At 38.7% G+C, this 13060-nt stretch overlaps 1 protein-coding gene across 1 annotated transcript in view; it reads right to left on the reverse strand.

Annotated features, from left to right (window-relative positions):
• Nucleotides 1–787: 787 nt before the first annotated feature.
• The window catches only part of LOC126162448 (protein Gawky), a 294019-nt gene continuing 281746 nt past the window's right edge, over nt 788–13060 (reverse strand). Inside the window, exons 23-24 of the mRNA XM_049918963.1 lie at nt 10754–10873; nt 788–1665 (exon numbers count right to left, since the gene is read on the reverse strand). Of these exons, the coding sequence (XP_049774920.1) occupies nt 1261–1665; nt 10754–10873 (525 nt within the window). The 3' untranslated portion in view covers nt 788–1260. The remainder of the gene's footprint in view (nt 1666–10753; nt 10874–13060) is intronic.

A 13060-nucleotide genomic window follows, 5' to 3' on the forward strand; every position in this document is an offset into this window, starting at 1 on the left:
GATGTTGTTGCTGTTGTTGAAGATGTGGTGGCTGTTGATGGCATTTGCATGGTTGTCATCTCTTTCACCATCACAGCATTCATCTATAATTATGGCTCTAGTCTAACCATGGCTTTTATTTGTAGCTTACAATACTTTATTTAAATGTATGTGCAGAGCCACAATTTCAACAACACTGAGTCTGCTTCTACAATACTATACTAAACTCTTTTTTGGCTGTTATTACTATAAAGAAAACCTTAGTATACTCAGGAGTATAAGTTTTGCACTATCATCTAAAAGAAAAGAAAAGCAAATCTCTCGTTGCTTTTGTCAATTCTGAAGGAGAGAGAGCATTTTCATTAATCAAAACTGGGCAAATGGAACATCTTACATTGAACATAAAGCCACTTTAGAGTCACAGCACAGTTGAAAATACAATACACATACAAAATTTTATTCTTTCCAGTTGTTAAGTGGATAAGTTTGATTACTCTGCACCAATTTACGTCTATGCACACACAGGTAATGCAACAAAGAAACGAGTGTATGCATAGCACCTACTAGTGCTGGTCAAAATTTATCACTATGTCTATATTTTCATTTTTTTTTTTTTTGAAGTAATGGATCACAAACATTGAACACTATTATTTCAAGGGAACACTTCGATTGTGTACAGCCGCAAAGAAATGGGAAGGCAGCACTTTTACAGGACAGCCTTCAAAAACTAATGCCAGGTATTTGGCACACAGTCTGATTGTAACAACATTAAATATTTTTAAAAATTAATCCTCACATCTTAACAGTCAAAACTGCAATCCTCATATATTTTATATACATATATATATATTTATATAAGTAACATAATAATAAGAATACAACTGCTGTCACTAACTAGACTCTCATAGTTATGGGGACAGAAGCAACCGTATAGCGCAAATAGGAAACTGAGATCACAGGTATGGAGATTTCTCTCTTCTCCACAGCAATGCGCACAGGTTCTCCAAGTCATTCTATTTTAAATTCAGTTTTGTTTTACAATGGCTACTATCCAACACATTTTGGAGTTGGACAGCATGCCGGCACTGAGGTGATAGATAGGAGATGGAATTTGGGAGCAGTTTCCTTATGTAAAAGGATGGAAAACTTCGAGTACGTCACTATGGAGAAGATTCGATAGAAGCTCATTCTTCACTCAATATTATGCCCAATATACGTTTACGTGCACAGATGGGACAAAGGAAAGGATTTTAAATTCCTGTAGGTAGGCACAAGTTTAGTTCACACTGAGCCCTCACCCAGCAAGTCACCTGGCAGGAACGAATTGAGAGACGAAGGCGTCGAGCGGTGTTGATCGCCACCTGATGTTCCGTCTCCCCATAAGGAACCTGAGACAGATGATGGAGTAGGTGGCCAAAGCTGGCTACCTGCAACTCCACCCCACGCGTCAGATGCCGACTTTGCAGGCCCTGGACCACCTTGGGATCCTCCAGCACCACTGCCTCCTGATCCACGTCCACTACCTGGTCCTGGACCCCAACCACTGCCAGATGTCTGCTGGCCACCAGCACCACCACCACCACCATGGCCCAGGTGCTGTAGCAATGAGTGCACCTCTGACTCACCAGGTGACTCGGCAAAAATCGTCGTATTGCCGAGGACGCAATTGTTAAGTGCCCCTTGAGCCTGGAATTAATACAGCATTTTTTAATTTTTTTTTAAATGTCACTCTTTACATTTCAGTCATATTTTTAAACTTTCAATGAAACAGTCACCACAAGTGTTTGATTAGAATCTTACAGTGCTCTTTAAAAAATTAACAGGGATCCAAAATGGAACTATCACTTAATTCTTTTACGACAAGAGTGCTATGTAGAACCACCACAGTGAAGAAAAGTGTTTTCTGATTGACTGCTATGACAATTTCATTTCCTGAACAGCATCACCATTCACTGAACTTTAACAATGCAACAGTGAATGTGCATTGAGCGGTCCATCCACTGTCAATGGTTCTTCTAGGCGCAGGCAGTGCATGAACAAGTTAAGACGTGAACACTTATTAGGAAATGACTTGTTTTCTGAACAGCAAATCATGAACTCAGATCAATAAAATATAATACCACAATCACACGGAAAAGTAGAAATCAAATAACAGGTGGCTATTTGATGGGAAAAACACAGCTTAACAAGTTATTTACAAATAAAATGAAAAATTAAAATGCAGAAATATTCCTAGTTTTTTTTTTAAGTAACTGTTACAGAAGTCCCAATAAATCAATCAAAAAGCATACAAAGTAATTTAACTCGATGTGGCATGGCTTAGTAACACTCCATCAAGGCATAAGTTGGTAAAGATACTCAAATGGAAACAAGATGATTATCAACTACACAACTGAGGGGTGTTGGATCCAAACATAAGAAATTAATTTAGATGCAAACAGATTGAAGGAAATTCCAGAGTGGAAGTGAAGCAAAGTGAGGTTTAAATTAATCTAAGCATGAAAATGAACAGGACCCATAAATACAGTTGCACAGAAAAGAAATAATGTTAAACTGAATAATCCTAAATTACATAATGTTAATTGGGATTGTAGGCAAGCTTTCTGAAACAGATAACAGAGTAAGAGAATTAAAAGATACAATACACCAACCGTGGAAACCTGGATTAGAATGTGTATTGAAAGAGCCATCAGTAAGTTAGGTGAGGAAGATAATGGGCAAAAACTAATGGGGAAAAAAACTAAGATGGATATTAATGACATCAAATGAAGAGTAACTATTGTGTGTGGATAATGATGGCAGCAGAAAAATTTAAACTGACAATAATTCCTAAATACAAAAATATATGTTTAGTACGTACCAACAATACTGGAAATAGCGTAACATAGGCAACAAACAATTTCTGTGTCAAAACCATTTTTGTTCTTCAATTAAATGTAGTGGACTTTATTAAAATACATAATAACGAAAAATTGCTATTTGTCTTAAAATGAAGACTGAACTGCTTAAGGCAGCTGATGAGAAATAGAAGTAAAAAATTGAAATCAGTAAAGAGTTTGGTACACACTAAGCGATAATTGAAAATAGAGATAAAATTATGGTAATATTTGAATGCAGAACATTCTAATCGAGAGAAAATATATTATGGCGGGTAGACATGAAGATGCAAGGACTGTATTGGTACGGAAAGGGAGAGGAGGTTCGGTGAAATAGGAACAAGGCAGCACGACAGGAGCAAGTATTGTCAGTGAGTCCATTATATAGCCAATAACATTAGTTCTACAGAGATGTAAAGCTTTGCTTTCATAGCAAATTTATTTCCTAGGACTGTTGCACTGATGAGAAATGATAATGAAATGAAATTCTCATTTCTTTTAATTGATGAAGAAAAAAACATGGGACAGCTAAGTATGAAACGATATTTCTTACAATTGGTGTAGCCTTATGACAAATGTCTTTTCGGGCAAAGTTTAAAAAGACATAAACTTGTGTTTTGTGACTTTTCTTCAAACACTAAACATAAAAATAATGGATGTCCATGAATACCCCCCCCCCCCCCTTTTTTTGCCTGGTGCCATTTTCTGAGCACTGCTACTACGAAGACAATCTTTTAAGCTGCAGTGTGTGAGTGATTTCCTGTGGGTAGTTTTTGTTCTCTTCACTGCAGAAAAAAGTTACTCGCATTAGTACATAGCTGTAAGCATAGCTGCAAACTTGTAAAGCCACAGTAATTTATGTTGAGAAATATTTTTATATGAATCTACAAGACTTATTTTATGCCCGAGTTGGCCAGTTTTGTTTTCCAATCACGTTACTGCAGAAACTACAATCAGCACTATGATGAACTTTGCTTGGTCCCTTCACTCATACAGGAGTTACAAATAATGCAATTCAAAGCAGAGTGCACAAAGCATTTGGGAATATCTAAAGTTGGCGGCATCATAAACTACATAGTTCAGGCCTGCTTTCTACTGATATCTTATGCAACCATACTTAAAAATACCATACATCATGTTGAAGTATCTGCAATTTCGTACAACAGGAACTTTAGCTTGAATACAAATGTACACATTTCTTTGTTCCAACATGCTACGTCCGACAACTGAGTCCCTAATCACCAAAATGCGGTATGTAGCTTGTAAGAGACCATTCAACTGCTCACTGTCTGATGTGGCACCCAAGCGTAAATTTACAACAGCACTGATACATCACTGCCTTTGTGCAGAGGTGTGTTCTTTACTTTGCAAGCACGCTCTTAAACACATTATGTTCCCTAATTGGGCTTCACCACCTGATGTGCTATATTATTAACCAAAAATTGGTTACTTTTGCAATATTAATATTCAGAAAATAAGGCCACTTCAAACTATCCCTGATAAAATAATCCATCTAGATACAATTCGCTATGCAGTAGCTTTCATTATGTAAATGGCATTTTCATGTTTTGGGGCAGAGTTCGTATCTACATTGGAATTTACTGTATCACAAAAGCAAATTTTTTGGGCTCCTAATTATTACACTTTATTACACTGTTCTACAGTACCACAGGATGAATTTGTTACTGCTGACAATTATGACAGACTGACCACGGCATTTTGGATATTGTTCAGAGCACAATAAATCAATTTCCTATATACGACAAAGACATATTTGACGAATGCAGCAATTAATTCTGCAGCTCTTGTAGACACCTGCTGTGTTGCTGATCTGAGCTAATGTATACAATCCTTTACATGAGCACACACAGGTAAAAAACGTCCGAGAAGTTTCAGGTGTTTCTGATGAAATATTCACAGCAAAAAAGTGTGGTTCCAGGAAAGTGACCTATCCTCAGTAAGGGTAACACTGCCTAACCTAATGTTGCTTGTGTAGTATTCGCATGTCACCACTTGAAGCATGTATCTTTCCTCCTGACTCACCCTGTATACCTACAAGATTTCTGTGTCTTTATTTTGTGTTAAACATTTTTTGGTGCATCTGATTTTATCACAAAAGCGAGGCAGGTTGAAGTTTATCATTTTGTCTATATGAGCTGACTACAGATCACGGAGGATGCAAATGAGTCAAAATACAACCTTTATTACTTTTCAGAAAAAAGGTAGCTCTATTCTGATGGAGCTGTTATGTTCTGATATCCATCTCCATTAGAGGAACAAAATGTGCATCAAAAAAGTTTCAAAATGACTTGGGTACAGCAACTAAGGTGCAAATTGACAGCCTGAGGCAATATCAACAAAGACCAAATACTCAGCATGCAACAACGAAGTTTCCCTTTAATATCCAAACCAACCAACCGACGACAAAGTAGCTTAATGCTGTCTAGGACTGATGGAATTCTATGAGTAACAAACAAGAAACTTTAGTAAAATTGTCAAACACAGACTGAATTTTTGAACAAAACAGTGTCTCTCAGCAGAAACATTTGAGACAAGGAAAATATTCAAAAAACTGAAATCAAAATTTATCAATTCCTCTTCCCTGAATTACAGTGGCACACACACACACACAAAATTATTTTCGTGAACTGAAGCTGTAAGGTGGGCTGGCTGGTGAAATGGCTTCGGTGGCATAGCACTTCCCTCAAAAGACAGAGATTTGGATTTCAATTATGGGTAAGCAGATAGTGTTAACATGTCAGTCAGCCTAAAGATTTAAAAAAGCAGAAAGATTCTGTACTGCAATACAGACAAGAGTGATACCAGTCACATACATTATTAATCATTAAATATTAGAACAAGTCAAATGAAAATGAGAACTACTGAATTTTCTAGAAGAGAACTTTTTTTCTGGCAGTGCCACTACTAGTGGTTAGCTCTTACTCGAAACCCTATCCCAATCATCATACTGTTCATATGATGGACATTCAATCAACTATGTTAATTACATGTAATTCAACTATTTATGATCCAAAGACATAACACAATGGTTAGAATAATGTGCAAAGTAAAACATCCTGCAGCAAACATCAGTAACTTAGTTCACTAGAAACTGTAATTTCTCAAATTAATCAAAGCCTCCAACAAAAGTGTAACCATTTACTATGAAACATTTTTGGTGTTATGAACGACCATTTCTACTGTGGTATTCCACCAAATATAAAATTTAATATTTCGAAAACATATTCCTTTTTTCTCAGCACTGACAGTCTCTGTGTGTGCGTGTGTGAATAATGTAATTGTGAGTAAAATTGTTTACTTAATTATTAATAAATATTTGTAAAAACAAAGATGATGTGACTTACCAAACCAAAGTGCTGGCAGGTTGATGGACACACAAACAAACACAAACATACACACAAAATTCAAGCTTTCGCAACCAACAGTTGCTTCATCAGGAAAGAGGGAAGGAGAGGGAAAGACGAAAGGATGTGGGTTTTAAGGGAGAGGGTAAGTCTTTCCGCTTCCGGGATTGGAATGACTCCTTACCCTCTCCCTTAAAACCCACATCCTTTCGTCTTTCCCTCTCCTTTTCCTCTTTCCTGATGAAGCAACCGTTGGTTGCAAAACCTTGAATTTTGTGTGTATGTTTGTGTGTCTATCAACCTGCCAGCACTTTCGTTTGGTAACTCACATCATCTTTGTTTTTAGATATATTTTTCCCATGTGGAATGTTTCCCTCTATTATATTCAGATAATAAATATTTGAATGTTCCACTACTCTACAACCTTTGCAATTCAATAAAGAGTGTCAGTTTGCTACTCAACAGTTGAGACATGTAAAGCTCTTATGGACATTATATGCTGTTGTGCACAACTAAAGGACGAAATTAACTCTAGCATGATGTTACATTGCTGAGTAACACAGCTCAATGAAACTTGGACCATACATAGAAAGAACTGCTAGAGCACAGGATGATTCAAAAAGAAAGAACGGATTTCAATTGTTTATTACAGGCAAAGTATAAAACATAGAAACACATTGCTCGTATGTCACTGGATGGAGGAAGGCTCAAAATTTTGACACAGCAGAGCTGTTGTTTGTACCAGTATGGCAATTACACCACCAGATAAAACCATTCCATTTGTGGAAGTCGCGCTGAGCCAATCCATTGTTCACGTGCAGTGAGCATTCTGTTGTTGATTCAGCAAGAAGCCACCTACTTGCAAGCAGATTTATGACTGGCATAATTTTTTTTTTTTTTTTTTTTTTTTGGAAGTTCATTGCATACACAAAGGGAAAAGTACTGGTTGGCCACTACATCTGATGAAAATGTTGAGCTTATCCAATGTGTGTTCACGTGGAGCCCTGAGAAATCACAAGAGGGGAGGCCACGAACTTCAACTTCCTCAGCAATATTGCGGCATGTTCTCAGATAATACCTGCACATGAAGCCTTGCAAGTTGCAGTTACTGCAGCAATTGTGTCCTTGTGACCATAACAAAAGGTAGGAATTTTGCATTTCAGTTCTCCACGATGTGGCAGAGGACATTTTTTCCTAGCGACTCACCTATTCAGACAAATCAATGTTTTAACTATCGGGTAATGTAAACGGTCATAATTTACAAATTAGGGGGTCACAAGAACAAGGCATTGTCATCAAACATGAATGAGACTCAATGAAACTGAATGCATTTTGCGCCGTTTCTGTACACAAAGTTCATGGATTTTTCTTTTTTGCAGAGGAATCTGTGACAGGAATATCACATCTGGACATTATGATGGAAGTCGAGACAGATGGTGCATTGTCCTTCCTTGACGTCCTCGTTCGACGGAAAACCAATGGGCACCTCAGCCACAGTGTCTACAGGAAACCGACACACACAGATCGGTTATCTGCACGCTCTCAGCCACCACCACCCAGCACAAAAATGTGGCATTCTGAATACCCTCATCCATAGTGCTAAAGTCGTCTCAGACGCTGAAAGTCTGCCACTAGAACTGAGCCACCTCCGAAAAGTATTCCGGGAAAATGGGAAGAGCAACAGACATGTGTCACAGGCTATATCTGGTGTGACATGCAAGAAACACACCAACAGGGAAGAGAACACCACTGAAGAAGAAAGCAAGAAGCTTGTGTTTTTTGCGTTTCTGTAGTACAGTGTTGGGAAAGATTAGCCAGCTCCTGAAGACAGATAACATTTCATAGGTGTTCAAGGCCCCCAGCAAACATTCGACAGCTCATGAGGCCCATGAAGGATGATCTAGGGCTTAGAATGCCTGGAGTGTACAAGATACCATGTCAGTGTGGCCGTTACTACGTCGGCCAAACGGTACACACTGTGGAGCAACAACAGACGTAACACATGAGGTGCTTATGCCTACACTATCCAGAAAAATCAGCAGTGGCAGAACATGCCTTAGAAAATGGACACTGAATTCTATTCGACGAAACATCTGTCGTTTTGAGAATGAAGGGATTTTGGAATAGTGTCATGAAAGAAGCTATTGAAATAAAAACCTCTGAAAACACCAACAACAAGGACAGTGGTTTGCAGCTCAGCACAGCCCAGTTAAAACGGGCACGATGGATGCAGCGTGAAAACATTCCCATATATGGCGAAGAAGAGAGCACTAGTGATGTCACAGCCAGCAGTGTGGCTATATAAAAATGCGGCCACGGCGACACAGCAGTCAGTCTTACCACTTGACGACGACTGAAGAGGCTCGTGGCATTTTAATCACATGATGCAGCTGGAAGCCCGAGAAAATTTTATTAATTCATATCGCTGCGAAATCATGCATTCATACATGCTGCAAGATTTATGTCTCTTCAACTTCAAGAAGATTACAATGATTTCATTTTTATGCACAATGGCGCCCCATATCATTTTCCCATTGAGGTGAAGCGTTACCTTAACAATACCATCCCACAACATTGAACTGCAAAAGGAGGACAACAAGATCTTGCACTTTTTTTTTTGGTGGGGGGTACATACAAGACAGAGTCTTTATCTCGTCTATGGCAGCTACTCTCCAAGACCTGGAAATGAAATTGTTGAAGCAATCAATTCAATAAACAGGGACCTGTTGATTTGTATTTGGAATTAAATGGACTACTTTTTGATGTTTCTTGACCAACACATGGTACTAACATTGAGTGAATGGTATTGTGTGTGTGTGTGTGTGTGTGTGTGTGTGTGTGTGCGCATGTGAACATAAAACTTTGAATCTTCGAAGGTAAATGAAAGAAATATTTAATAACTTGAACAGAAACGATCCTTTTATTCGCAGACAATACTTATACCGAAGTCACCGTGAATCACGATGGTCCCCTGAACATTGAAAATAGTGGGATATGGTTCTTAACGGGTGTGTGATCACTAAGCATGTCAATGTAGATCTGCAACATACTCCCATACTGGTCACAAGGTTGATAAGGAGTTTTTGTGGTAGTGCATCCCATTCCTCCACCAGTGTGACTGACACCTGCTAGATGTTGTCAGTGCATGTGAATGTGCTGCAATACACCACCCCAATGCAATCCACACCTGGTCGATTGGATTTAAGTTGGGAGAATGGGCAGGCCAGTCCACTCACCGAAAACCCTCTCCTGTACAATGCGTTTGTGCATTGTCATCCATAAAGATGAAGTCACGGCCGATTGAACCACTGGAAGACACACATGGGGCAAGAGTACAATGTCACAATAATGCTGATTGGCAAGTGTACCATGTTCAAAGATTTGGATGTCCATACGCCCATGCAACATTATGGCTCCTCATATCACAACACTTGGACCACCAAAAATGATCATGTTCGACAATGTTGGACATACCCTCACACGGCGAGAGTAGGAACGTGTATTGTACCAGAACACTGTCGAACATGATCGTTTTGGAGGTCCACGTGTGGGGTGGCATAACATTGCATAGGCATACTAACCACCACCTGTTTGAAAACAGTACTCTCACGAGTCACTGTTATTGTGAGACTGTACTCCTTCCCAAGTGTATCTTTAAGTGGTGCATTCAGCCCCGATTTCATTTCCATGGACGACAATGCGTGACTGCATCAAAGAACGCAGGGGAAGGAGCTCTCGGAATGAGAGGTTACTTGGTGAATGGAATGACATGTCCACTCCAATGACTTAATTCCCATCAAGCACATTGCGGAAATGCACTGCAACACTTCCACATGCACCGACAACCATCCAGAAGTTGCCAACCGTGCTGGTAGAGGAATGCAAGAACTCGTTTCCATTCTTGTGGCCAGCATTAAGCATACTGCATAGCACGCACTGCCATTCATGACGATCATGCACTGTTTTAAGAACTATGTCTCATGTTTTGTAATGCCCAGGAGGTGATCATGAATCGCAGTAGCTTTGTTGTATTTATTGTATTTGAAATTAAAAGTATCATTTCCATTTGTCTCATTGCATATTTCTCTCATTTATCTTCTTTATTATAATGTAGCAGTGACACATCAAGCAGAAGTTACTTTCATCCTTTTTTGCACACAACTGTACACAATGATTCACTGTAGAGTCACAGAGGAGTATCACATATAACTAACACTGTGGAAATCAAGTGAGCATGGTAACAATGGTGTTATACTACTGCCATATCTGTATCAGGTTTATTATTTTAACATAAACAGATGTTTAACAACTGGAACTCTAATGAATCTCTCAATCACGCCGTCCTTTTATAACACTCAAATACATGGTTTTAAATGAAGCAGCAACCATTCATATATATTTAAGATGTTGAATATAAAAATGAATTATTCCCCAAAAACAAACACACAAACACACACACACACACACACACACAAACACACACACACACACACACACACACACACAAAGATTAAGCAAATTGGATATACTCACTTTATTAGCCTCTTCACGTGTAGAATACTTGGCAAGAGCAATTCCATGATTCAGGTACAAATGAAAACTGAGCAAAGGACCATGTTGCACACAAAGTGTCTTTAGTGTTGAGCCATCAATCTATAAGAAGAAGAAGAAGAAGAATACAATAATTAACATGGAGTGTCACAACTGACTCAAATATTGATTCTTTGACATACATGTATAAAGAACGACGTGGAGTTAACTGAGACTTGACTTATTATTACTGGCAGAAAAAAAAGCTAAAGGCAAAAACCAAATTGGTAACTATTTACTTAATTACATAGAAATGATCCACTGACTATGGACCATAAGGTGGGGGAAATAACTGCACACACTGACAGTGTAAAAAACGAGCAACAAATGACATGTAATTTTCATGCAGCCTAGAGCTTACAGAAGTGTGCAGATGTTGGATTGTGGCACAAGGTTATTGTGAAAGGTGTGGGAAGTATTTTGGATCATCAGTCAAACTTCTTTAACTCTTAAGGTTCTGCAGCACCCTTAGACCTTCATCATCAACCAACAGTGATTTCTAGAATATACCCTCCACGTCCACTTGGTACTAAATAACTACCCCAATCACAAAGAAAACATACATGCACAAGGGGAAGAACTTACGAGAGAATATAGATGTGATTTGTTGCGTGACCCAAGTTGTGCCCAGTTTATTGCATTAAAAAAACAAATATATAACCTCAGCTCAACATGTGTGCACGAGTGATCATGTTCACACCTGACTGTTCACATTGGGTAATGGTCTGGTATGTGCGACTGGTTGAAGGAGGGGGAAAACCGCTTTCCCAATTTTCACACTGTAAAAACTTTATAAGGTGTCTACGGCTATGGCACATTGTTTCTTGAATTATTTTTTTATTAGAAGTTTTAATTTCCTCGTGGAAAAAGAAAACAGCTACTTTTCATTTCATGTGATTTTTTGCACATTTCTCAATTGGTTTTGAAGAAAGTACGTGGTTTAAAAATCTGAAATTTTTGCACTTGGTAGTGTGGGACAAACTTTGTGGGACAAACTTTAACAAACCACTCACCTTTTCACAATTCATAATAGTCATTGTTAAATGACGATATTTGTCAAGAATGTGCACTGATTTACAAATGTTGTATTTGAAAAGTGTGGTAGGGTGCAACTAACTATTCGCAATGTTTTAGACTATACATTAATGCTCGTGCAGCAGAGCTAAAAATACAAAAGTGTTTCTGAAATGGTAGTGAGTGACAATGATACCTGTCCTCTTTCACAAGTAAATGCAAGTCATTAAATGAAACAATGGAAAATCCAGGATGGAATAGTGAGAATATTATGAAAAGGACTGATTTCTACTCACCATATAGCAGGGACATCGAGTCGCAAACAGGCACAGCAAAAAGACTGTCGAACAAGTAAGCTTTCAGCCTGTGTGTGTGTGTGTGTGTGTGTGTGTGTGTGTGTGTGTGTGTGTGCATTGTCTATTCTGATGAAGGCCTTTTTGGCCAAAAGCTTACTTGTTTTGAGTCTTTTTGTTGTGCCTATAAGCAAATCACCATCTTCGCTATATGGTGAGTAGCAATTCATCCTTTTCACAGTATTGAGTTATAGAATGGCTTCAATGCTGTGAGTGTAAGTCAAAGGAGCTCGCTCAGGTTTAGTATAGTGTCAAAGATTGCAGTAAAGAAAATCAATTTACTAGCATTCAATGTAGGCAAAATATCAGACCCTCATAAGATTTAAATCATTCATATTCAGAACACTACAAATTTTTCCCTTAACAACACTTGCACCAGGCTTCAGGGAAGTTGAATGCCTGCCAGAGGAAATGGACATGATGGCCGTCGGAGACCATAGTATTGCCGCAGCACTGTGCTCCCACAGTGAGTGTACCACCCATCTTGCCATGTGAATATGTCAGCCAACAGGATTCCTTGCAACCAGTATAAACACAGCCACCCAGTGAACTGTATTCAATAACAACCTTGCTTCGCACTTGATTATTTTCTCAGGTTGTGTTTCAGATTCTCTCTCTCTCTCTCTCTCTCTACTATAGATGTAGATTTACTTGATCTGATGACATCATTGTGGAGAGGGTTTCTGATTTGCACTTCTTTGTTGCATAGGTTGCTTTGGGCTTGTCTTAGTCTGTGTCTTGTCCACAGTAAGCTAGCAATGTTTATCCAGACTACTGCTTGGGATTGTGTTCTCTTCCGCAGGAGGCCCTTCCGCCACGTGGCTTCACTCATTTCTCTCTTGGATTCTGGCACATATGAGTGGCTAATATCCAGCTACTCATG

Source organism: Schistocerca cancellata, chromosome 2 (genome assembly GCF_023864275.1).
Source record: "Schistocerca cancellata isolate TAMUIC-IGC-003103 chromosome 2, iqSchCanc2.1, whole genome shotgun sequence".
In the NCBI taxonomy this organism is placed as follows: Eukaryota; Metazoa; Arthropoda; class Insecta; order Orthoptera; family Acrididae; genus Schistocerca; species Schistocerca cancellata.